The sequence below is a fragment of the Ammospiza nelsoni genome, chromosome Z (assembly GCF_027579445.1).
Source record: "Ammospiza nelsoni isolate bAmmNel1 chromosome Z, bAmmNel1.pri, whole genome shotgun sequence".
Taxonomy (NCBI): domain Eukaryota; kingdom Metazoa; phylum Chordata; class Aves; order Passeriformes; family Passerellidae; genus Ammospiza; species Ammospiza nelsoni.
The window spans coordinates 56,773,282-56,801,128 of record NC_080669.1 but is presented as its reverse complement, the minus strand read 5'-3'; the positions used below and the strand labels follow the sequence as shown (position 1 = coordinate 56,801,128).

General features: G+C 37.6%; 1 protein-coding gene across 1 annotated transcript in view; it reads right to left on the bottom strand.

Annotated features, from left to right (window-relative positions):
• HCN1 (hyperpolarization activated cyclic nucleotide gated potassium channel 1) overlaps nt 1-27,503 on the bottom strand; it is a 189,504-nt gene extending 162,001 nt beyond the window's left edge. The window contains exons 1-2 of the mRNA XM_059492479.1: nt 27,130-27,503; nt 3,448-3,871 (exon numbers count right to left, since the gene is read on the bottom strand). Of these exons, the coding sequence (XP_059348462.1) occupies nt 3,448-3,871; nt 27,130-27,503 (798 nt within the window). The remainder of the gene's footprint in view (nt 1-3,447; nt 3,872-27,129) is intronic.
• Nucleotides 27,504-27,847: the final 344 nt, after the last annotated feature.

Sequence of the window (27,847 nt, the reverse complement as noted above, 5' to 3'; positions counted from 1 at the left end):
TAGGTCTTAGTCTGTGTTTAGAATAGCTGTAAGCAAAGCTATTGAAGTCTGGGTTTTATGCAGCTTTTGGAAAATATTGTAATTTTAAAGAACTAGTAAACTAGTATCATAGGCAAAAGTAAAGCAAAGTGGCATACCATTTGGCATGGAACAATGTATCTATTTTAATTGTTTCTATCTTTTATTTTAATTGTTCACTGATCTATGAGCATATTTAACTAAGAATAATCTACTAGTTGCATGTGAGCCCATGTAAAAAAAACATTAAAAAGTCAGAAGTTTAGGTAGTTTCATAAAACTTAAAGGAAATAAGAATTAGGTCCAGGACCTCCTGCTCAGTACTTTTAGGAATGTAAATTTTAAAAAAATCCAAAACAAGCCCCCTGTCAGAAATTACTGCAAAATTATAATTTCTGTAATCACCAATTTAAATACAGATTTTTTTCTTGCATATAATTTATTTTAAATAAATATATGATCTATTTTCAATAGTCTAAAGGACTGTAATATTAGAATTTGTAGCTAAAAAGCAGTTTCAGGGAAGTGTGAATTTGCACATTCAGTATATTTATTTCCTGCCCACACATCTCCTGTCCCTTTCTTGAAGTGTTTCTTCCCATTTCCACTGAGCTATTCATTTGGGTAAGTAATTAACATCAGACTGATATGAATATATCAACCAGTTTTCATATATATTCCACCACAGGCTATAGCTGTTCCGTAACACTTAATGAGGACAAAGCTTCTGCAATGCATACATTATTTACATCAATATTACTTTAGGTGGCTTCTGGCAGCTTGATCTTAATTTAATTGACTTAAATGATGTGGAGATAAATAAAGAAGAGGAACCATGTTTCACCAGTGTCATGTAAGAATCTCTTAAATTTTTGCTTATCTTAAGGTTCGGGATACCAACCACCTGAATTCCACATGTGTGATATGAAGAAAAGCTCTTCACATATGTGAAGAAAAGCTCAAACAATGTCAGCTTGACTTTTTTATTTGAGTATGTAGAAATACAGGGATAACTGCCTTATCATACAACTTGGGTTGTTCATACATCAGTTTTCCATGAATAACAGTTATCCAAGTATTCTCTTGGCACATTATGAAGATTGAGTTTGCTGGCTGTCCTCTCAATTTTTTTGACATAATGCTTATTTTTCTGGAACCAAATACATACATTTCAGATTTATCTGCACAACATTTAAAACCAACGTGTCAGCTCATACACAAAAACTATTAAAGCCTTTTAAGCACACACAAACAGGCTCCAGTTCTGTGCCATAAAAATTAGTTAACAGTTGCTCCTTGTTGTCCATGTGGAAACACACACATACAGAGAACATTAAAACCAGCAGCAGTCTCGCTGACTACCCCATGGGATGATCCAGTTATTGTTTCCCTGTAATTCAGCAAATGTCATCCCTACCAGTTGTTTTGTCTGTCTCTTTTAAAACATTAAGATATTGTAACACACATTTTCCAGGAAGGCATATATGAAAATCCATTACTTTCTGCATTTCTGCTCCCTGTAAAATGCTAAACAAAAACAAAGACAAATAAACAAACAAAAAACCCTCCCTTTTTTCTTTCACACATTTCATTTTGGGGTTTATCAAAGCCTGATTCAGACTGATATATTTCTCTCTATTCTAACATGTGATTATTTTTTTCAAAATCAGCCAACAAACTTTTTGCTGCTTTATTACAGGCTCAAAATAAGTCCCAAAAAAGAAAAAAGAAAAAAGAAAAAAAAAAAAAAAAAAAAAAAAAAACCAAAAAAACTCTGCCTTTAGATTCCCTTTTACCTTCCTGTGAACCTATTTCACAAATTTTACAAGTGGAATTAAAGCTGAAGTTGCGATCAAGCAGCCATTAACTAAACGGACCAAACAGCAGCTACTGCTGATTTGGACCACATACTCTGGTCACTTTTAGTCCCACTTAGTGGCCAATTCAACTATTTTTACTTAGATTACCTGATTTCTGATTGACAACTGACAGAAAGGGGGGGGAAAAGCAATTTATTTCTCTGCCTAGTAGCCCTTTACAGTGGCAAGTGACTAACTCAAGCTGCCAGAAAATAATGTCATTGAATTCATTTCAGAAGGTTGTCTCTCTGTGAAGCACAGAGGAGACAAAAGCACAGCTTTATGGTAGAACTGCAAAATATGCTTAATCATTTGCCTTAGTTGAATTGAGTACAAAAACTACAGTGCTCTATTTCTGTACAAAAACATCTTTTCAGTGCTTTACAGAGAGGCAAAAAGAAGACGCTTTACCAAACAGAGTAATAAAAAATAATGACCTATTTCAGGGACTTTTTGAGAGACTACTATAAATTTTTTAGACTTTTGATATTTAGATCATCTGGCATCATGCCATTTTAAATTGTAATCTGACTTTATTTGAGATGGCTCTGCTTTTAGGTCCCTCTTAAACCAGAAAGGGCATATTATACTAGAGATAACCAGCAGAAAAAGCAGCAAAAATAGTACCAAATCATCCTTCAATATTCATTTAATTAAATAAATATTTATCACAGAGGTAAATAAATTTATGGAGATCAATTTTAATACTACTTCCATGATCATGCTCTACAAAACAATTCCTCCCTATCCTTACTGCTAGAAAGGTTTAGAAAAAAGCAATTATTTTTCCTATGGCTTTAGCACTTCTGTTTAAAACACTTGATGATATTCAGAACTACAGAAATGAGGACAGGCAAGAAACAAAATGGTGGTACATGCTAATGCATTGACATTTCCTAACCAAAATATGTCAAAGTGGGGAATGCCATAATTTCCTGGAAAAATCACTATGCCAAATTGAAAGGCAGCATAACACCATGCCTGGAATCAATGGAGTTGACAGTTTAGAAGGCAGTGACTCAAAATTTGAACTGCCCATTTCTTGTAAAGAAGAAGATTATTTATGGTATTTATGATATTCAGCCTACATACAGCCTTCAAACAATGAGCATTCTGAGGAAATCTACTCAATGGTAGATGGTTTCAATTTCTTATAAAATAGAAAAATATAAACAAGTTTAAGTTCTCTGTCACTACAAGAGTATTAATAAATTTACGTGCTAGTCATCAAACTCTAGTGCAGGTTTAGGTGCTTGTCAAAATTCCTAGTATTCCTTTCTAGTGCCTTATTCTGATATTTTGGACATTTTGTAACATCATTAGGAGTCCATCCATGCAAATTGTACCAATGCCAAACACATTTTGGTCTCTGCCATTAGCAGAGAGAAGATGGTTACTCTGCTGGTTGTGTCCAAAAAGGCCTTGCCACTAGCATGTGCTTGTAATTACACCAGGCAGGGAGGAAAAGCTGTGTTACATTCTTGTTCTGGTGCAGCTCTTCACAGAGATTGACTAGTGTTGGGTAGCAGTAAGATCTTAGTGAATGATGTTATGACCATGTAAATCTTACCTCTTCCCACTGGTGTATGTATCTTATCAGTCTCGAAAGGCGCAATAAACGTAACAGGCTGAGGATTTTTGTAAATCTCACAATACGAAGTGCTCTTGCTGTCTTGTAAACCTCTGAATCCATTCCTTTTTCTACAATGAGAAAGATATAATCCACTGGTATTGAAGAGATGAAGTCAACCACAAACCAGCTTTTTAAGTAATTCATCTTAATGATTTTAGGGTCCAGTATTATTTCAGAGCTGTCTTCATTTACAGTTCCAGTTCTAAAATTCATTATCAAGTCCAATAGAAAAACAGTGTCTGATGCCACATTGAAAATAATCCATGGTGTTGTTGTTTGCTCTGTGAAGAATGTGATTCCGACTGGTATAATGACAAGGTTTCCAACCATCATTATGAGCATGATTAAGTCCCAGTAAAACCTAGGAAAAAAGGAAGAAAGAGAATGGTTGATGTAATGTGGTAAAATATTACAAAACGGTCTCCATCATGCCACCAACTTCACCACTAGATTTTGTTATTCCTAAATATTCCTAAATTCTTGTTGCTTTAACTCATTCAGCATATTCATAGTTCACTGTAACTAACACACTTCATTATGTGCCTTCCTTCTCAATGGCCTATCAGTCCATGGTATATCACACACTGAAAGGTGGGCACGTGTGGCACTGAGCAGATTTATTCAGACTCCTGTCAAAACCGTTTTGAGCTTTTATATAGATAAAAACAGTGTCTTGTGCCAACCAGAAGTGCTTCATCAATGCAACAGTTTTGCTAAAATTTCTGTCCAAATGGAAAGCCAAATACTTAATAGATATATTAAATGTCAGTATCTCTTTTCAAATGTACTGATACCATTACTGTGCTGGAATAAAATTACAGGAAAAGGAAAAAAGCATTGAAGCAAAAAATAGAAACAATAATTAGATAACATAAAAACCTTCAGCCACTTAGTTGAACTTTCATACATTTTTACAACCTCACAGCCTATATTCTTTCAGAGCTAGCTAAGAAACATTAGAAAAAATAGCTGCAATTTGCAAAGTAACAGAAAGGGGTACGGCATTTCACCACTTTTGCTCTAGAAGGATCTAAAGGCTCCCCTCTAACATTGTTAGAATACTAACCATGCTTGATACAATGTGGTAGAAGGATGGACTCATAACTCTAATATCTGTGATGAAAATGCTGATTAAATGCACCCGTTACATAGAATATCTACCCTTATGGAAGATTTCCAGGGCACAGACATATATATCAGATTTTAAGCAAATTATTATAAATCCTAAATGTTAAATAGTCAAAGAAAGCTGTTCTTAAGTAGTAAAAGAACTGAAATGGATACTCAAAAAAGCCTGAACCCAACGCATTCAGTAATCTTTTACTCTGTTCAAGCACATGATCCGGTCAACTAAAACTGATTTGGAGAGGTAGAGAAACCAACCAACAGCAGTTACCCATGGACTTACTATAGTTTCTAGAAGACTAAAGGCAGCAGTGGCTCCACAGCTATCCCTCTGCTCTGTCCCTCTGTCACAATGGGGCCTGGTGCAGGGCACATGGCATGGACACACCGGCAGCACAACACCTCAACACTGACTTTCAGGCCACTTCCATCGCACCAATACCAGCCTCCCTCATCTTGGTAAAGGTTCACGGCAATCGGCAAAAATAACAGTTAACGGGCCACAAAATATTTCAGAATCACGAGCCTAATTTTTGCTAGACTCGCACAGAGAATATGGATTGCATTCGATTTCAGAGATTGCTTCTTGGATTACCAAATTATCATAAAATCATAGATTGGCTTGGGGTGAAAGGGACATTAAAGATCATCCACTTACAACTCCTGTGACATAGGCAGGGACATCTTCCACTAGACCAGGCTCCTCAGAGCTCCACCCAGCCTGTGGATCCCCACTTCCAGGGATGGGGCATCTACACAGCTTCTCTGGGAAAACTGTGCAAGAGCCTCACCAAATTCACAATAAAAATAATTTTTTTAATATCTAATCTAAACTTCTCTCTCTAAACCCCTCTCTGAAGCCATTCCACCTTGTTTTGTCACTGCATGTCCTTGAAAATAGTCTCTATCCATCTTTCTTGTAGACTCCCTTCTGGTACACTTACGTCACACTGAAACCCTTCTTTCTCCAGGCTGAAAAATCACAAAGATCTGGCTTTTATAAATTCCCTTTTTTCACATCTACCTTGGAAGCGAATACTCCTAAGTTTACAGAGTGCTCATCAGAGAATATCAATTATTATCTGCAACTGTAAAACACACTAAAGGAAAAGCAGCATAGGATTGAGAACAGCATGAGAATTCCCAGTTCCAAAATTATTTATTCCAAGAGGCACCTAGCGAGATTAGATTTAACTATCACTTGAGAGAAGAGAGAAGTGGGCAATGTACCTCTAACTGGTTCTCAGAAACTCTATGAAATAGACTATAAAAATTATTCCCTGTGTATCACAATATGATTTGTATCTTACACACTTTCAGTCTTGCAATAAATGTGATCACTAACTGCTAAAAATGTTCAATTTTATTCAGGCTGTATGTATTTTTGTTCACGGTATGACAGTATTCACCATATTGCGTAAAAATTCCCCAATTTCTCCTGTCTTTTTTAATTCCTGTAATACTTTCCGCTGTGCTAGATTCCTTTTCAGCAATCCGGAATTCCTTTTCAGTAATCTGGAATTACCACAAGGAAGCACAGAATTCAACACATCACTGCCACTGTGATCTACAAGTAAAATTACCACAAACATTTTTAAAATGCTATCAACCAAAGTACTTCACAAAAGTGTTCTGGGAGAATAAACATCTTGGAGGAATCCTTTAAAGTAGTGGAAAACAAACAGGAAATAATTACGAGAGGTGTCCTTGCATCTGTGGCTCACTCCTAAGCAAAGCATTGCTAACTTCAGGTTGACCTTTACATTCCTGTAGCACAGTTATGCAACAAAGGCTAACCAAAGCCACACAACAACCAGCCACCCAGCCAACACAGGAGATAATACAGGACCAGGTGTTTTTAACCTACGGTAATCCGCGGTTTAAAGGATCATCGCATACTGCGATTATGCAAAACACACTGGTGTTCCTGATGCTGAATGTCAGCAAAAGTGGTAGCATCAGGGCTAAAATAACATTGACTGATAAGGACTTTTGTATTTTAGCCCACAATACAATATAAGCTGATTAGTTAGTAAGAAAAACCTTATTATTTTTCATTTAGAAATGACTTGGACATTTCCTTGTACGAAAATGTTTCCAAATGCTATTCTGTTGGCCATGTTTTATTCCAGGTGAGAAAAATTAGATGCAAGTGCCTATATTGCCCTTCCTTGACCTGTGCAGAGAAAGTAACACAATGAGTTCCTCACCTGTGGTTTAAAATATCCTACTATTCATCTAACAAAGAGGAAGCTGTAAGGACTCACGAGACAGTGCAACAAGCTGCCATTGACACACTGAGATAGTCCTTTGTTTCAAACTACTATTCGAATGTTTTTTCCTACTTCCCCTATGCCAGAGAGGATGGTTATGAATCTACGATTTACAATCTCAAGAGTTCCACATTTATGTAAGGTATTATAAAATGTTGGTGAAGAGCAAGGAAGAGGTAGGCTCATGATTGAAAATTTTCAAGAATCAGGAAAAAGGGCAGGAGTTAGGGGGTAATGAGACCTTCCAAAGCTCAAAATGAGAAGCAAGGATTGATCTTAACCCCACAGCACAGAGCTTACTGCTCAGCTGAAGTTAACTCAGTGAATCTAGTACCAAATGTCATTAACAGAGGGCGCAAAGGTGATCACTGCACTGCATTGAACTATTCCTGAAACTTCTTAAATGCTCCTAAATGTCTCAGAGGTACAATACCTCTAGGCAAAAAAATAAAGTCTTCAAGTATTACAATATAAACCCCAATCCTGAGGCACATTTTTACAAAATTTTAAAAAATATTCTATAGAGAAATATTGGGGGAAAACCCAAAAAAACAACAACTAATTACTACTTTGGAATTCTGAACATGAATTGATAGGCCTCTTTTGATGATTTTTTTCACTCATAGTTTATTTACATATTTTCAAAAATTACAATAATAGCAGTGTTTTTTCTACTCTGGAATATGGTGCTGAAGTCTTGGTGTTTTCTTCACTGCCAAAGGCTGTCCTGGACAGGATGAATAGCCTGCTCAAAATGAGTGCCTACCCATGCGGTGAGAAAGAGGTACTTAGTATTAATTAATCACTGTTTGTATTAGGCTTAATAATGTAAGATGCTATGAATTCTAACAGGCATTTTATTTTCCACCTTATATCCCTAACCCAGAGAAAATAGTCTTAAGGAAGGAAATTTCATCTCTGAATTAATTCGCTGCATAATTTGCTGTACATACAAATTCAGATTTGCTTGCCTTATTATTTCCTTTTTCTGCCCATCAACAGCAGAGTCTCAATTTCCCTGAATCAGCATAGTTGGAGATATGATTATCCTTACTGCACACCCAGACTGTACCAGCAGAAGCTGTCAGTGGTCTCACAAACTGCACAGCGGAGTGAGCAGCGTCTCACAGGAATTGAGGGGTGTGATTGGAGGCTGCAGGGCAGGCAGGGCTTTGCTTAAGTTTAAAATTTCTCAGTTTCAAGAAAGACTGTACAAATTCTGATCTTTTATTAGAAAGGAATAAGTAAGTCATAGCAGTAAAACTTCAGGAAATTCAGTCTGAACAATGAAAATAAATACTCATCTACATTACAAACTGGAAGGCCATTGAAAAAGATACTAACTCAGATTGCTTGTAAAATACCTCTGAAGCAAAACCTGATGCATCAGAGATTAGGTTTTTTGATCTCAGAGGCAACACAATTTCACTATACAAATTTAGAGAATCAGACACTGTAAAAATTTCACAAGCTTTCTTTCCTAGAACACTTGCTTCTTCTTTAGCTAAGCATTATGATTGACTAGTAGATGCTCAGTGAAATGAACAATGACTTTCCTCTTTGCTTTGTATTATTTTTTCTTAATCTCACCTTCAAACACACCTTTATTTCCTTTGCTTTCATAGATCACTGGTTTACCTAACAGAGAAATCAATGTCCTACATAGAACAATCTTAGCAGAAATAACAGTAATTTTAAATTTTGTTGTACTGTATGGTAGTGAACACTAAACTTGGTATTATTCATATCAGTATTTCATTCTCATTGGACATGTTATCTTTCTCTGGTTGTGCAACTCTGTTATTCTACTTAGAGGGAATAAAGCTGGATGCCTGAAAACATCTGCAAAACACAGATAATTACTGGGATGTGTTGAAGGACAGGAGAACGAAGGAGGGAGTGTTTTCTTCAGAGGACCCAATTTTTTCAGTGATTGTACAGGTGTCTGTGCCTGAAGACTTTCAGAAAAATTATCACTATTGTTTTTTATAACCTTAAAATGAGGCTATCCCCTTCCACCCAGCTATCCATTTTCATTCTGCCCATCTGTTTCTCTTAAGGCATACAAATTCAATACTAACTTCATTCTATTTTAGCAAGAAATACTGCATTCAACATCCTCCATAGAGAAAACTGTTAAATGTTGCCAATCCATACTTGATTGCTTCAGTGATTTTGGGTCAGCAGCAATTTTTCTTTTTATTTTAAGATTTCAAAACATAGAATTTACTGTAATCTGTCTCTGTGACCACATTAATACAAAGGCATTAAAATTACTAGTGAAGTGCCACTATGTTTTGATGGCCTGTTTTTCAAGAGCAAACAGGTCACTTCTACAGTTTTGTCATCCTTCTGCGTGGATAAAACTTCCCCCATCTGCATGTAACTCATTTTGCAAAGCTTTAGGAAGACAAAACTCTGGGGTTGGTACTTTGTTTTGCTTTTAAGGAATAAACTGTTCTCCTGAAATTGTCAATTTAGATTTTTTAGGTTACTCTATTTCCACCTTGACAACTTTAAACTTACATTAAGGAAACACAAACAAGGAAATGTTGCAAGGCTGAAATAAAATCTCGTTCGTGGCTCACCTCTCTTGATTGCAAAGCACACACAGAATTCTAACAGTGTGTCCTACACAACCAGTGGGGATACTGAAGGGCAGAAATATGATTAAGTGACACTTTCTCAGGTGAAAGTTTCACCAGCATTTGCTATTCCTTTTCAATTCATATCACTAGCTTTATGAACATTCATTAACTTAGCAAGGTAACCTGCTAGAGCAGCTGAAAGGCTTTCTCTACCTGTCTGAAACCAGTCAGTCTGGGACAAGGCAGAGGCTGATGTTCTGAAAACTGCATTTCTCTGGCTGAAATACAAGCAGTGCTGGACTTGGGAATCTTCCAGCTTAATGGTTTCATTTTGATGGAGACTAAAAGCAATTAAAAGAATAACCTAATAATGAAGTTTTCAGACCACCAGAAATCTTAATTTGATTTCAGAATAATCCTGGAGTCTGTTACTTCAAGGTTAGCCATATATACTCAAGAGATCCAATGTATGTCCCTTGCCATTTGATTTTTTTTTTAATTTTAAAATTAATTATTTTTTAAAAATTAATTTGATTTTATTAAATGAAATTTACTATTTGTTTTTAAATTAACTTAATTTTTTTCATTTCCTACCTCAAAAAGATATTACTAAAGTTCAGTGATGCTGAATCTTCTTTTCTGTATAACTACAGAATGTACCTAAAATTACAAACTTCCACAATTTCAAGAAGATTTAATTATTTTTATCTCTTTAAACCCACTTAGCAGTGGCAATTTGCAATTTGTTGCTCAGTTGTGATTCTTTGCACAAGGCAGAAGATTAGATAAATGCAGGTCTCAGGGGACCTGATCAGAGCCCAGTGAAGCCAATGAACAGCAATTTACTACTTTGAAAAGTCTTTCGTTACATAGTCTGACTATGTTTAAAGCTTGAGTGCTTTGAATACTAGAAAACAAAATCACAGTACTGACCATGGAAGGATACTACAAAACTAGTTAACTTACATATATTTATTTATTTATATATGTATGTATGTACCTTTTCAGTATATTTTCAATCAATATTTAACCAGTGGAGATTTCATCAAAAGACAAATTGGCTCTTCCTATGCATTCAGCAGCTTCCATCTGAAGTTTTCATAGTGTTTTACATGCATTAACAAATTCAGTCTCAGACTTCTGAGAAATAAAGGTAGAGTAAGGAGAAGTAACTGCACTTACTGCTTACAAGAGGAAAGGACAGAGAGTACAAAGAGAAATTTATATAATATAGCAATATTATTTAAAAAATAAACTCTTAGTTTTTAGCCAATAATCCCCTAACACAACTGCTTGAATACCACTGATATTTGCAGTTGCTTTTCCTCCACAGAAACTTATTAAACTACAGTAGAAAGAATTAAAGTGACTTCCACTTCACCTTGGGCAAGAACAGCGGATCACTGTCAGTGGAGCTCTGATAATGCTTTTGCTCTCCCTCATTTTTACATAACTCCTCCCTTCTGAGCAACTTGATCTAGCGGGTTGCATCCCCACCCATGCCAGGGTGGTTGGAACAACATGAGCTTCAAGGTCCCTTCCAAGCCCGGCTATCCTATGATTCCAAGATTCTTCAGTACCCTCCTCATTAAAAAAATGTGGGTACTGCCCCTGTCCAGATAAGTACCAGACCAGAAAAAGGCGCTGATGAAGAGTCAGGGCTCACAAATACATTTTTTCATAGCAAGTGCTGATTCTGTCTTTGCATATCTGATTGAATGGATATATATCACATCATCAAGACTGCTTCTGCATCAACACATGTCACAGCACAAGCACTACAGCTTCCTCCAATCCACCCCCTCACACAAGCTATCAGACCACTGCTCACAGAATCAGGCAACATTTTGTGTAGGGGCTGTAACTGATTTGTTTCAGTTTGATATCATCAGCCCTTAAACCAACTGAAAACTGCCACATATTGGTTATCTAAGTGTCAGCGAATTTCTGTAGTGGATCGCTGTAAAATATGCATTCACATTCTCAAATTAGAAATGACCACTTTAAAGGCATGAAAAAAAGTTTGAAAGAGACAGATCTAAAAATATTTCAGCTGCAAAATAATCTTGTATCTCATGTTGAAACACTTGCATTAATTAAGAATTTTGTAGTGACAGTAATTTTAAGAGTGCCATTTAGAAATATGACATTTAGGATGCCTCCATACTAAAAATTCAGAGGCTTAAATTGGAAGAAGCCTTCTGTAATTCTTCTCAACAGAGCATCAAGTGAAAAGGAAGGTAACTTCCTAATGCCCTTCCAAAAATTAGAAAGCCAATCAGTATTAACTAATTTTTTCCTTGAATAGATTTTTTTCTTTAACCAATTAAATCTCAATTATCATCTATATACGATAATAGTGTATAATCTTTAAGTTTTTACTGACAGGGAAAATTCTATTTTCTCTACTTCAGAGACGACAGGGAAGACGTCATTCAGTAGCTATTGATAGATCTTAGGCACAGGGTTTGGTGAGGAGACTGGCCATGACCACCAAATGAGGTAGGAAAATTCATTTCTCTAATTAAAAAAAAACAAAAAAACCAAAAAAAAGACAAAACAAAAAAATCTCCACCAAAACGCAAAAAAAAAAACCACAAAAAAAATCCCAAAAAAACCCCAAACACCCCTAAAAAATAAAAAAAAAAAAAAAAACAAGGCTAGAACCATCAACTTAGATTTGAACAATATATACATATATAACAATTTTATTTTGGTAATCAGAGGTAAAACTGGCTTTTTGTGTAGCTGTAACATGATACAGTACATTTGGAAGAGCAGCTTCAAAGTAGGACTTGGTGTATCATTTCTTGACAAAGTGCATTGAAGGCAAGAATGGGCACTATTTTCAAACTGAAGGGAAAAAAAAGAGCCAGTCTTCAAATTTCATGAAGAGAAAAATTAGAGATGTGAAAAAGTGTGAAAGAACTATAGATAGACATGAAACAAGATGATGTACTCCCACATCATAAATGAAAACAAATATTCACGACTGCATATTTACAGTCATCTTATGTATCTACAGAGATGTGCAAGATTCTAATGCAAGACCGGGTAATCAAGATATATATATCAAGTTTAATTATTATTCCCCTTTACAACTATTTATAGCTGACTTTTGGCTACAAAGCCTATGTTTCCTTGACTATAAAAATAACTACTGAAATTTCAACCCTTTAAAATCAATGACAGTACATTTAAGAATCAGTAAGTTATTTTTATATAATCCATGAATATCACACTGCAGTAAATGATTTGCTTCAAATGGTAATAAATCTAATTTATATCTGTTAAAAATATAGTATCTTGTTTGTTCTGAAAATAACATCAGAAAATGATATATGCATGTTCAAATCAAATTTATATTACAATTTTATTAACTTATACTATGATGAAAAATATTCAAATATATTTCAGACAATTTTTAGGGAAGCAAAGGAAGAAGAAAGATTAGATTTATGGCAGAGCAACATGGTAAGTAATTAGGGTCATGCCACATGCATTCTCCTTTCAAAAAACAACTGAATACCTAGAGCTTTCATCAACACCTGTGAATATCCATTGGATTTCCTCATTTATCTGTGGGCAGCTGAGCTCAGGATCTCCCACACCTCAGGGAGTTCACTTTCCCCCAGCCATACGGTGCCTCCCAAAGTGAGGTATGCTGCCGACATGTTCTCTCTCCCTAAACAAATATAAACTAGAGCAGGAACAAAATCTTGTTCCCAAGGAAGGCAATGATGAGACAGGAGAGGCATTCTCAGTTCCCCATTCCACCAAAGCAGAACAAATCTGAGAGGTGATTTTGTTACTGGAAGTGTACCAGAGGTGCTATGCAAAGTCAATGCACAGATTCAAATCCTCTCCAGCAGAGGAAGAAAATTATTCTGCAGTTTCAACATCCATGCTGAATGATTTTAATTCCTAAGCCAGTAAAGGAGACATTTAGGTATGCACTCAAATACACTGAAAATTTTAAGATTATGGAATTGTTATTTTAATAATTTTATTAACCAAACTAATATTGATTTATCTAAAACATCAACTAATTGAAAATACAGTGTGCACAACATGTAAGAAATGAAAGGAGTAATCTTTCACAAGCTTGATTATACCTTTCCCCATGTACGTTAATTAACACTTTTTTACAGGGGGATGCACTCCACTTTTCTAATTACTCAGCTTGTATTCATATCTCTCTGCTAGCCATTTGCCTTCCACAGTATTTAAGCAGACACAATGTTAATTTTAACATTTCTTTAAGACTTCCCAATTTGCATACTGCACATCCCAGTGTTACCATCCTTCTGACAGCGTAGCGCTCAGCCGGCACTGCCAAAACAAATCAGCGCATTATACAGCTAGACAGAGCAGTGATCAGATAGACCTGATATTCGCTTGTTTAAAACAAAAAGGAAAACCCAGAAGAGCAAACAAAGTAAACAAGAAAGAGCATACGTTATGCTCAGAGATGCTCTAGTTACCAGCCTAAGCAACCCAGACCTTGTCATCTCTGCCTCTGCTCCCCTCCTCGACTTTTCGTGCTGTTCACCCTCCAGAAAGCTCCGTGCAAGCTGAGCACAGCCTCATGTGCTGCTGCTGCTGCAACCTCACCCAAGGCTGGAGGTTTGGAATACAAACCAAATTTCTGGGGATCCAAAATCTCTGATACTTATGAACATTGGTCAGTGTAATGGAATGCAATTGCTGAATGGCCTTTTTGCAGTTTAATCCAATATAAGGAAAGAAAGAGGGTTTTTTTTCAATTACATTATTTCAGTTATTCTCAAAAAAGGAAACAAGCAAATTCCTTCCAAAAATCCCAAACCAGCATATATGAATTTAATATTTGAATCGTTTTGTGATTTTCAAAACAGGAGATAGCCCACAATATCAAGCACCACGAGATGCCTTTATAGCACACCTTTGCCAGCAGGAGATAATTTCCATTGCTTGCTTGCAAATAAACATGAGGGTTTATTACTTTTTATCACAGCTTTATGCAATAATGACACACGACTGAGATCCTAAAATCAGTATCTATTAAATTTACAAACTATATGTAGAAAGTGTTTATTGAATTACAGCAGATTATTTGCTTTAAATACATTTGTTAAGTGTTTTGTTTTATATTAGTCATATGAAATGGTTATTGAGCCACTGGAAGATACATTTTACCAAGACCTAGATTAATTTAAAATTCTGTTCTATCTTCATTGAGACAGAATCATCTAAAGTGGAGTTGTTATACAAAATACATACACTAGATAAAAGTTTTTCCTCCTCACTGCCTTTATTCATTTTTGTAAGAGAGCAAGTCACTTTAGGCACCAGAATAGCATGTCAGTTTGCATACTGAAAAATGAAATATTGCTAAAGATATTAAGATTTGAAAATTTATTCAAACTTAACTACAGGCTTTGTTATATGCCTCACGTATAAATATTTATCAGAAAAAATATAAAAGGGAATTATTTAATAATCTGCTTCTTCACTTTATATTTTGGTAGAGTGACTTTGACAGATGACTTTGAAGTCTCTTCATGCAAAACTTCTTTCTCCAGTCTTCGGGTTCAAACAAAACAGTCTGAATTCCTTACAATGGGCTGGTCTTGACATCAGACACCCACTGCAGGTTAGGGGTTGCAGGGGGAAGTGTCTGCACCCAAGTAAAGTTGCCTCTAATTGTAGCCACTGATAAGCAGCTCTAAAATAAGCACTCAAAGAAACTTTGGTCACGGACCCATGACCTGAACTATAAACAACCACAAGAATACCAAGGAAGCTCTTTACTTCCATACTGATAGATGACTCTTGCTTTGACACAGCTAAACAAAATGAGCTGCCCTTTCTGTGGCGAATAAAACACCAGATGTCCATCCTTATCTTCCATCCATATTCACTCAAAATGCAGTTGCCTAAATATAATAAATAGGTTTCTGCCTTTCAGCAAATGAAAACATTTTACTTTAGAGGTCTCATAAGAGGTTTTAGCCACAAGACAATATTCCTCAGAAAGACAAAATCTAATTTAGCCAAATATTTATGTTTCATTTTTTGGAGGACAGTGAGTTATGAACTAATCAAATGCGTTTAAGCTAAAGATGTGTAATAATTAGAACTGCCAAATAGATATTAATAATTTATTGGTGGAGAGCAGCAAGAAACTGAGAGTGAAAAATTAACAGAGCTTTTCTTCATAATCTTAGAATACCTTGATCTGTAAATTGCAAATCAAAATATATAATACAGCAAAAATGGAAGCTGAAACATATTTGTATTATTCTGACACACACACTAGTTCTGCAAAATACACAGCACCCATGGGCGATGTTTTTTAAAAATCAGGTTTACCATTTTGGGCTCCTTATGACTATGACTGGAATTCTGAAAGATGTTCAGGCATGGAGTCCAGATGCTTACAAGTATCTAGCTCCTGAAATTCAAAGATAGATGGGCTCCTGACTCCCATTTCAGATCTTCATCTAACATCCTATAGATTTGCACATTGTGCAGAGCACTGGTTAAAACTGACACTTTCAAAGCCATTCCAGAAATGGAAAAATTTGTACTGGAAACACGAAACCAAGTTAAATACCATATTCCATTTGCTCATATTGCCAGTGGCACAAAATCAGCTTGCACATTCAACGCAGACGAACTGCTATTCAGTGACACTGCACGGAATCACGAGTCAGCAGCCCCAGCAGGAACATCTGCCACCATTTTAGGCAGATCCATGGTACCTGCATTCCCAGGCTACACAGCTAGCTCTCCTTCCCCGAAGCAAATCTGAACTCTGTCGTGCTATGAGGAACAAGTGTGGGAGTGGAAGTTCACTGCAGCTCTCCCATCCATTCCACAGAAAGATAAATTTGGTCTAGCCTGTGGAGAATGTAGAAGTTGGCTGCAGCTGAGAAATTACAGAAACAGCCATAGTCACATCAAGCAGTGCTCATACAGTCCTGGGGAATGAGGGGGATGGTGGTGGAAATTGCTGAATAACACTGACTGATTGTATAATACTGACGGAGTATTCCTCAGACCTGTCTTAATGAGAATCATATCTCAACAAAAAAAAAAAAAATTGCATGCTTGTGAACAATAAAGCACAACACACAGGCAGACTACAGAAAATCTCACTTTAGGAAACAAGAATAGAGAATAGTTTAAGGTTAAACAAGAAATTTTAAACTTATAGTTAGTGCCTTTAAATAGCAATGTAAAACCAGAGATATTTAATTGGATTCAGTCACAATTTATGTTGTACTTAGTTCACATTTATCAAAATGATATGTGTATGAAATAATAAAATTATTATATACTGGATTTAATTATTTTCAACACAAAACGTTGAAATTGTTTTTTGACTTCTTTTTCCATTACAGAGAGATGAACCATCCTAACAAACTCATTTCTTCAATAAATAAACAGTAAGAACATGTACAAATCCTACTGAACTTTTCAACACTCAGCAGTATATCACTGGATTTAATATTCTGTTCCAAATTTCAAAGCCACATTTAATTTAGCAAAAACAAGTATTTCATATAATACTGGCAGAACGCATGCAATTAAAAGTCTGTTTGGTCATGTGGGCACCTCATGCTTAGGTTACTCATCTCTCACTTTTCCCACACATTCAACATCTACTGCTTAATAAGCCATTGGATTTCAGACATTTTCAATTCTGACCCTTTTTAAACGCTCTGATAGATTGCCTACCATCTGGCAGTGCTTACTCTTGGTACCACACTCCCTTTGCATTACAAAACTGTGCTTCTGATAATTATATCTTTAATGTGGTAGATGTATGCAAGACTTGAATTCCCATGCTGGCAGTATACAAGCTGAAGGGACAATTTCGGCCGAGTGCCTGTGTAACAGTGTATGGTAACAGCATGTTCAACTGCATCACGGTGCAATTCTCAACAGAAGGCTGCTAACCTGTCCGAGTCAAGGGAAATGGAAAATATGCGTAAAGTTTGTTTTTTTTTTTTTTTTTAATTACTACAAGGCATTTTACAAACGGCAAGAGGCTATGAAAATACCTAAACTAACTTCTCCCTGCTAGTTTGAACAAACAGCTCAGTATCTCCTAGCTAACAGACTGAGTAAGAATTGAAAACTACACAGCAGAACAAACATTTTAAAAATATAAAATCAGTGCATTGTTTCCATTTATTTAAAGGAATTAATTATATCCTCAGAAAGAGATGTAGGAAGATGAAGAGAAGACAGAATGAGGGGGGAAAGGAAGTTTTTCCAAAAAAATACTCTTTCAGGGACTATATCCATGTGCTCCTAGGAACTTTTGAATACAAATTCCCTGTAGCATGATTTCACTGACTGAAAATTAAACCGTAAGAAATGCTATAAACAAAAGAAAAAGTAGGATTCAGTACTTCAGCAGTCATCTAGATAAGAGCTTCCATGAACACTGCATACACAGCTCTGAAAAACAGCACGTAAGAACACTTGGTAAAGTGAGTATATGAGAAAGGTACCCAAATAACAACTGAAGTTTGAGGCATATACTTGATTTATTTTGCTTCTTTTGTTCTGTTTCCAAGTTTCAATCTACCAGACTAATCCCAAACTGGAAAAGCAATTCTTTTTGCTACCACTGGGCTTGTCTGGCACTAAAGGCAAGGTGAGTGACAGACAAGCTTGGCTCTTACCTTCACTGAAAAATCAAGTGCAAACAAGCCCATATGCAGCTATTCCAATGATCCTGTAGCACTGGATGTGTTTGGGGAACCCAGAGGCTTGCAAGCATCTACTGCCAGGCAGTAACAAGATGTTTAGGGAGCAGCAGCACCTGCTACAGGTTTCATAGCAATTTCTCTGCCAGACCTAAATAATAAGTCCTCCTGGAATGAACAACTAGACAGAAATCACTTAAGAGTCTGATGGAAAACCTCTAAATAACCGTGTGAAAGCTTAATTGCATCTCTATGGTTTTGCAGCCATGCTTTTATTCCATCTCCTGGATAGACCTGGACAGATCTTACTTTAAATATCTTATAAAATTCTGTGTATTTTTCACAGCTTTTCCCTAGGAAAAGATAGACCAATTATTTATTATTGGAGTCTCATTATATATTACTCTAAATTTACTGCAATCCACATATCTGCATTAAGGTCAGATCATTTCATCACCACACTGTCTATTGCTGCAGTTGTGCCATGAAGAGAGGTGCTTCTTGGAGGATCTGGTAAATTAGTCTAAGATGCAACAGAACCAGCTAAGGAGACATCAATATTTCCACACCTTAGTCTGCTGATGTAAGAGGACAAAAATCTGGAGGTAACCAGGTACAACATGTATAGAATTGATACTGTGAGAGCACAGTTTATTTCTATGGCACTCTTTATATACTGGAGCTTTAGTGCAAAAGATTCAGTGATTTTCAGGCAAAATTGGATGAAAAAGAGTATTTTCACTTAAATCCCTCCCCAGTATTAAAAACTTGTAAAAGCCTCCCTAAATTAAAAAAAAAAAAAATTAAATGTTTATTGGTTATTTTAAAGTAATTTTAAAAAATAAACTCACTCAAAAATATGAAAAAAAACCAGAACTAACATAGCTTTGATTGTGAACATAAAGCAACCCATGCTTTTTCAGTGGAAAACAGAGCCTCTTAATATGAATTTTTAATAAATATGACATGCTTAGAGATAAAAACTTAATAGCAGTAGCACACTAAATTCCAATAGTGTATCAAAATATTTATTAAATGACATGCTTAATTAGATAATGTGTACATATTAACAACACCAAAGATAATCACATAAAAACAAAATCCTATTCTTAGCTATATAATGCAACTTAAGTTTTGGGTACTTCACTGGCAAAAATGAAAATGGCTTTGGGGTTAGTTTTTGGTTTTTTCAAATATGCAATGGAAACAGTATGCAGCTCTTTTGTAATTAAATGAACATTTTCTGAACATAAGTTTATTCCAGACTTATTCCAGTTGCATTGCACTGCAAGGGAATAAGATTACTGAAAAATACCATGCAGCTTGCCTGAATCTGTCATCAGATTAAAAGATATTAGTAGAGATTTTATAGAAGCTAAATGACAGTGTCCTTGAGGTAGTACTGACATTGACTCCAGCTGATACAGTTTTTGGTCATTAACATACCTTACTATGTGTCTAGAACAAGCTCTCCAATAATTAGAGCTGAATACACTATGATTTTTAAAATTAAATCATGCCTCTGGGAAAGAATCAGGAAATAGACAGCTAAAGGACTTTCAAGCAATTAACGAGAACTGTACTGTCAGGTTAAAAATTAAACATTGCAAAGTAGGTTAAAAGTTTCCTCTCTTAAAAAAAATGTATATTGACATAGAAAACAGTTCTCATGCCGTTGAGTGAAAGCAAAGGTGAGAATGGATACTTCTTGTTTACCATCAAATTAAGTAAATTTCTTTTCAATTTTTCATATTTTACACACACTCATCACTAAAAATAGTTTTTTGCTTCTTACAGCTTCAGGTTGAACCTCTCAAAAAATCTGACAAAGTTTAATTAAATATTAGGTAGGTAGAAGTGCAGCACTAAAGACTCATACTTTTTAGGTGACCTCTGCATTCATACATCTCCATTTCTGCTACTCCAGGCTGAACAATCAGAAAATGAGCCACTCAAATTTTGATTTCATTATATAAACCCCCCATGCACACACAAGAAAGCCTAAAGCAACATATCAAAGCCTATGCATCTTTCAATTAGCTGTTGTAGTCACCAAACACCCAATCAAATCATAAATCTAGACCTTTGCATATTACTCAATGCTTTTACACAGTATTCCAATTCACAGTTCCCTTCATATACCCAAGTCTGAGAAACCTAGGATGAAGAAAAAACTTTTACTGACTCAATTACAAGCATCACTTATTTTGATGTGCTAACAAATGGAGTCACAGGACACATTTAAAAACGTGTTGACGTGCTAAAACAATCAATTGGAATACCAGAATCAGTGCATTTTCCCCACAGGCCCAAGCACGATGAGACCTAATTTTGGATATGTGTGTACAGAGATATGGATATAGATCATATTTATCAAGCAATTTTTTCTCCTTGCAGTCAAAGCAAAAAATAAAAATCAGAAAACTGAAGAGGAACTCTCATGTTATGGACTGTCCAGAGTTAAATTTTAAAGACTCACATATAACATCCCCAAAATATCACCTTTGACTTACATGTTACAGAATTATTAATGGGAATTCTGTAACATTTGGGTTTATTTAATTTTGTTGTGTTTTCTTTCTAAACTTATCTCAAAATCATGATGAACATACTTGCCTTTACGCATATTGTCTAGAAAGTGAAAACTGTAAAACTAAGCATCTTGCAGAAAAAAAAAAATGTACTTTTGTACATATTCATAGCTTTCAGTGATCTTCAAAATGTCCCAAGTTAAATTAAAAGTAACTGAGAACTGAGTTACACTTGTTCAGCTCTTTCTCTCCCCTGAACTTCATTCAATGTTCAAGAACATAACACAACAAGAGTGTGAAAGAAAATGCAGTGAACGGATCGTTATTCCAGGACTAGAATGAACATAATGAAAACTGGCAAATGTTCAACATATAAGTGAGCTCAAACTATGCATTAGTATTCTACATATCCAGAGACAGAAGGACATCTTATTAATAAAATGAATCCCTTTGCTTGAACAAACAAGGGCATACAGCTTCCCACATGCCCTGGAGGTCTGGAATGGAAGGCGGGTGGCTGCTGCACCAACCTTGGGTGGACTCCACTGCCTTGCTTTAGCAGCTCTTGAAGAAAATCTCAAAGCAGACAAGAGTACACAGCCCTCATGAGTCCAAAAGCACGAAATGCACCTCTCTATCCCTATTTTCCCTTACGCATCCCTGCTTACAAGTAGAAAAGTCAAAGTGCAAAAGGAAAAGTCAGTAGCTAGCTTTAGTCAACTAGATTTCGTAACAGATGAATCCATGAAAACCACTGATGAAAAATTATTCAGTACAGAAAATAATAGGAACGGGACATGAAAAACAGCCTAATGCATTTCTGGCCTATATTTCACATCAGAACATTTCCAATAGAATATTTTGTTGCTTATTTTTGGTCCTCCCTCCTAAACATCTAATTCAGATACTTGTTGCTGCAATTCACTCCATTACTTAGATGTAATTTCCTTCCTCTTGGTAACATCCGTTTATGCATTTGAGAACCATTACTGTATTTCTCTTCAGCCTGCCTTTATGAGAGTTGCATTCTACCTGTGGAACTATTATGAAGGCCATACATAACTCGATGTCAGAGAGAAATTTCAAACATTATAATTGCATTATTTAGGTTAATGCTACAATTCTGTCATTTTATTTTTTAGGGCATTTACAGAAGTAAAGGGCAAAAATTGTTGGAATGCTGTAAATAAAACCCAACTACAATTTATAATCTTTTTGGTACTAATGGAACTCCATGTTTAGTCAAATGTAAGGACTGAACATCTAGCAATACGAATAGTTTGTCTGTACAAAGCTTTTCTATAGTAGAACTAAAAATTATAGTCACAACAATAGTATTTGAAAATGATACATGAAAGACAGCCCCATATGAATCTGTGCTTCATTCACAAAAATATAAATAATATTTTTAAAAAATTGTTTGCACAAGGAACGTACTGTATACAGCACAATTATAAATCCATTATTATGATTTTATTAGAGAATTCAGAAGTGTCAATTCTGAAACAGAATCTCATGACAAATCCTGAACAAGAAATTACTACCTTGAGAATACAAAACTATGGCCATTTCATATTCCTACACTACCAGTGACACAATTTATCCATTAAAACCCACACAAATTTGTATCTGAACTATTTAATATAGACCAATATAGACTTGATTTATGTCTTTCATTTTGAATACATACACCTCTATCAATTACATTTAAGTCTGATACAATACATTTTGTATTCATTGCATATAACATTACCTTCCAACACTACTGCTCTATATAAACCTAAGTATGTAACAGCTCACAAAAACACAAATCTCATTAGCTTCAAGAGAGACATTCAAAACATGTGACAAAAGAGAAGCACAAAGTGCTTATCCTAAGCTTCTTAAGACACAACTTAAGATAGGTATAACACGTAGAGTGAAGACTGGTCCCAAAAGGCAGGTTTTAAAACAATGCATGCGTGAATTTTAGAGACCTGATTGTGAGCTGCACATATAACATGCACAGTCTATCACGTTAGGGCAACTGCTGGTGGTCAAAGACAGGTCCAAAACACAGGTGAAAATAAAAAAGAAAATTGATTCATAATGCAAATATAAGTTCAAATGTTTTTAAAATGGTGTAATTAAAAAAAAAAAAAACATGAGGCATGCTAAACCATGGCAATTCTGACTTACAGTTTGGCACAAACTTGAAAATTAAAGCTGTACATGTGTATGACAACATGGATGGGTTGCATAAAACTGCACAATATAACAGAATGTTTTTTAACAGCAACAGAAGCAAATTCTTCTGTAACTACCCAGACATGCACATGCAAATATTGTGTCTTTCACCCTGATTAAAACCCTTTGAAACCTGGCATTAAATTACTTACAAGGTATTACCAATGAAGCCTTCAATGATTTATAAAGATTTCCATGATAAACCTCAAACATTCACATGATGTTTTAAATGTGTATACAAAAAGGTTTTGAAATTGGAATGCACACAAGCTAAAAAAATCTGGCAAACTTTTACTATTCACTACACTCTTAAATTTCCTGTTCAAGTTTTAGAAATAATTCTGCTTTTACTTTACTGTTATCATTAAAATAAGGCTTTAAGTTTCTTGGACAAATGAAAAATTACCCAGAGAAATAAAATTCCAATTTTTGGGGTTTTTTTTTTCCTAGTGTTGCAAATTAATTTATACTTGGTCTTATTTACACAGGGGAAAAAGACCTTCAGCTCTGCCTGGACTGCACCTCTTTACCTGCTGCTTTTTCAGACAATGCCACATCACAGTCTTACTTCATTTTGAAGCCAGTTAAAATTTTTATCCCCACTTCCAGACAAAGGCTGCTCTCAAACATCAAGCTGACTGCAACCATCAGAGTGTGAAGGCTACATTTACGCATACACGCATTATTTCCACTCAGTCTGTCTCATACATTGCTATTTCTGCAACTCTGTAGCAACTCTGCTTTCTTTATAGATTGCTGACTACAGATGCCCTATCCAATGTGGTAATAAACCCAAGATTTCCTTGACAGTGTGAGTTTCTCTTTTGGGAGGGAGGGAGGGAGATGCACAGGGCTGGATGAGCGGCCCAGGCATTTGCAAGCCAGCCCTCTGAACATTAAAGAAACTCCTTACATGCCAAAAGACATGGAGTAATTAATCATCTAAAAATCAGTCACGTACATTTCCATTAATACCAGAAGGCCGTAACATATAAAAGTCATCCAAAGCCCATGCCCACCACTGATTTCCTATGAAATAAATGACATGTGTGTGGCAGCAGCAGAACCATGTGCAGTTGCTCCCACCTCCTGTCAGCTTTGTCCTGCTCTCATCCTGTGGCTGCAAGGCCACAGAGCTGGACCAGTGAAGCTCTCCTGAAGGCTCATTCTTCCACATATGAGAATGGACAGCTGGAGGCACTCAGTATCTCACAGAACACACACAGGACTTCAGCAAACTCTGACTGATAAATTCACTTTTGTTACTTAAGTAATTACACAGACTTGTTGACGAGCTTTAGAGATACAGTAGTCACAGCTGCAAAGTGATAAACAGAGGCCTTGCGCTAGGTTTGATGTGCATTAGGTGGAGGGTTTATATAACAGCTTCCAAATTACACATTAACCTCAGAAGACTGGGAAAAGACAACCACAATCAAAATGGTCCCCTTGTGGAAAAATTATGTAATACTTATTGAATTTAATCCTCCAAGGGTATATCTGCCCAAAGAAGAGACAATTTTTCCCTGAAACTCATGCAAGATGGAGAGCCATAAAACTAAAGACCAAGCCCCAAAAGACTGCAAGTAACCAACTGACAGAGCACGGAGTTTAGAGACAGCTTCCACGTTCTGTTCATACCAAAACAACGAATAGGGGGGCACTGAGATGCTGCCCACTCCTCCAAATGTCGCAACAGAATACCATTAGGTGTAGATTAATGTACTGTTTTACAAAACTCATGAGAATGAAATCACAAAATAAAGCCAAATACATCAAATTATCCGAGGAAATGCATACAAGCATGCAAAACTAGGAAGAAAATAAAAGAGTGAGCAGAAGCCTATACCAGAATTTTCCCACATTTTACATGGTTAGCCCAGTATTTTCCTAAGTGTGTCTACATTTAAAGTCAACTAAGATGTTTATTTTCATAGGTGCCACAAGTACTCTAATAAAAGCTGCATTTACAAATGCATAATACATCTTCTCACATGGATACCATAAAATACTCGGCTTTTTACTTTTTTCTTGTTATTTTAGCAGAAAATTTAGCTCTTTCCTCTGATGGAAAGAACATCAAAACAGTGGCATGGGTATATCTGTGTCTCTTTGGATGCTTTAAGGCTCGTCTACACAGAAGCACTACATTGTTACAAATAGCATGCAAAAATAAATCAAAGCAACTCCATCCTTACACCTGAATTCATTCCGGTACAGAGCCACTGTTAAGATGGCACTTAAAAGTGCTGTTGTAATTTCCAAATAAGGTGACTATACTGTATAGTACAACTTCTTCACGCATTTTGCACTGCCACCCAAAAAGAGTGGTACCACTGCACAGCTGCAATTGTTTCGGGAGAAAAATCATGCACATCTCACATTTCTCACTGAAACAGTCCTACGGGCTAAAAAATTAGGTCTGGAGCCTGCCACACCATCCCAATACTAATGAAAGACTGTGAACTTTACTGAAAAACCAAACACTTACTCTAATAAAATAAAAACTTAAAAAAAAAAAACTGAAAATACCAGTTAATTTAAGAATATGAAGACAACACGACTGAAAAGGATTCAGTGCTGTTTACTCCTATTGAAAAAAAAAACGGGAAACATATGCTACAATCTCTAAACCATCCCACTCGAAGAATTAGGACAGAATTAGAAGATCTTTCTGTAATGAAACAGAATGAACACGCTTATCACCTATTTCACAGAACTGCTTAAAAAGTTACATACTGCAAAATATGACAAATAAGCTCCTATTGCCCTATACACCATTCGAGTGTGCACCTCACTCAGAAACCAAGCTTACAACAGAACAAGGAAAATTATTCGCTAGAATACCCTCATTCATTTCAACAGAATCCTCACGTGAATAAAGTTACTCATGCACACACACAGATAAGGAAGAGGCTATCAGACCCCCCCCCCATCCCCTATGCATGCTACCACAACACCAGATGCAACCTGCTACGTCCCTCTCTAGCAGGTAGAAAGGGAGTGGGGTAGGTGCTTGGCTCTCTCTCCCCACTTAATGCACCTGCTAATGCGGCTGAGCTGGAAAAGGCACCCCAGGAAAAGAACGAGTGCAGTTTATTGAGTTCAGGGAACCAGGAAAACAAGTAGGGATTTGAAGCATGATTTCAAGTCACAACTGACTGTGCCGTGCTCCTCCACTCCTGTAGCTGTACTGCTCTCAGACTCAGCTGCAAGGTGCTAGCACAGCTCATTGTCAAACACCTCACTCCAAGCAGTCCCGCAGAAACTTGGACTTTCAAAGTATTTCTTCCTGTCCTCACTGAAAGAATGTTCTGTTTAACCCCGTGTTTTCTTAAAAGATCCATTAACTATTGAACATTCTGGATTTTCTTTTTTCAAACGCAGTCTCCAGTGCAATTCACTTATCATATAGACGCAAGTTGTTCAATTCAAGCTGTTGATTAAATATGCTTAATGACATCGATAGTTCCTCAGAAAATATCACATAGAGTGTTACATTTTAAAGGCATACAGCCAGCTGGCATAGAGTATGTAATGAAATAATCTTACACTTTAAATGTATTTTTAAAGGGAACTGTAACTTCTTGGGCATTTATTTGCACTGCTTTCTGTATGAATATGCCAGTCCTGCATCCATGCATCTTACTGTGAAAGCAATGCTAATCTGCCATCACATTTACCTGTCTCCCTATGAAAACACAGTTTTCTACACATCACCTGGATAAACTTATTTTACTGTAACTCTGACAGAGACGCATGGAATTCCTTCTCGCAACCCCTGGAACAAGTGTTTACACACCGGGCGCTCAGGGAAGGGCAGGCGTGTGCAGACACGGGGATTTTACCGATGCCGATGCAGCTGTGTAACCCCCCGGTGAGCCCTCATCCCCCCGGGGCAGAGTCGTGCCCGACGGCCCGCGACCCCTCGGCGCAGACAGACCGGGATGGCGGGACGGAGAGCCACAGAGCTCAGCATCCTGCCTCGGGGGCTGCGGGCGGCGCCCCGGCCGGCGCGGGGCCTGCGGGGCCGTCCCGGGTGCAGCACGCTGGAGAGCGCCGGGCCGAGCCCGCGGCAGCCCCGGCCCCGCCGCCCGCCGAAGTTTGCGCCGGGCGAGGTGCGAGGCGCCGGGACCACCCCTCTCCCGCCCGCCGTGAGCCCCGCGCTAACCTGAAGTCGCTGTAGGGGTGGATGATCCAGAACCCCGCAGTTTTAACCCTTTCCTGCTCCTTCTCCACCGCCTTCTGGCTGCCGAACATGCGGAGGGAGAATTTGTTGACCCCCGGCTGCAGCATGGAGGTGAACTGCCGCTGCATGAAACCGTACTGCCGCCGGGGTCCCTCGGCATCCTCGAAGCCCACCACGGGCTCCTCGCCCCCGCCGCCGTCCACTTTGAAGCACACCGAGTTGCCATGCTCCTTCACGCCGCCGCTGCCGGGGCTGCTCTGGGCTTTCTCCGCCGAGGCCGCCGGCTTGGCCGGGAAGGAGTTAGCGCTGCCATCGTCCCGGCTGCCGGCGGAGGAGCTGCGCTTCCCAGCCTCCATGCTGCGGGGCGGGAGCACCCCAGCCGCGGGAGAGCGCGGGGAAGCCTCGCCGCCGCCGGTGCCCTTCAGCGCCGCGGCCGGGCTGTGCCGCCCTGAGCTGGGCTGGGCTGGGCTGGGCAAGGCTGGGCAGGGCTGGGCTGGGCTGGGCTGAGCTCCGCGCCGCCGCGCCGCCCGGCCTCAGCAGCGCCGCCGGCTCGGAGCGCGCTCCGCGCAGGGCGGGCACCGCCGCCCCTCGCCCGCCCCCTGCCGGCGGCCCCGCTCCGCCTGACATTGAGTGCCGAGTCCTTGAGGGGCCGCGCGGCGAGCGGGCAGCGCCTGAGGGAGGGGCCGGGGTCGAGCGCGGG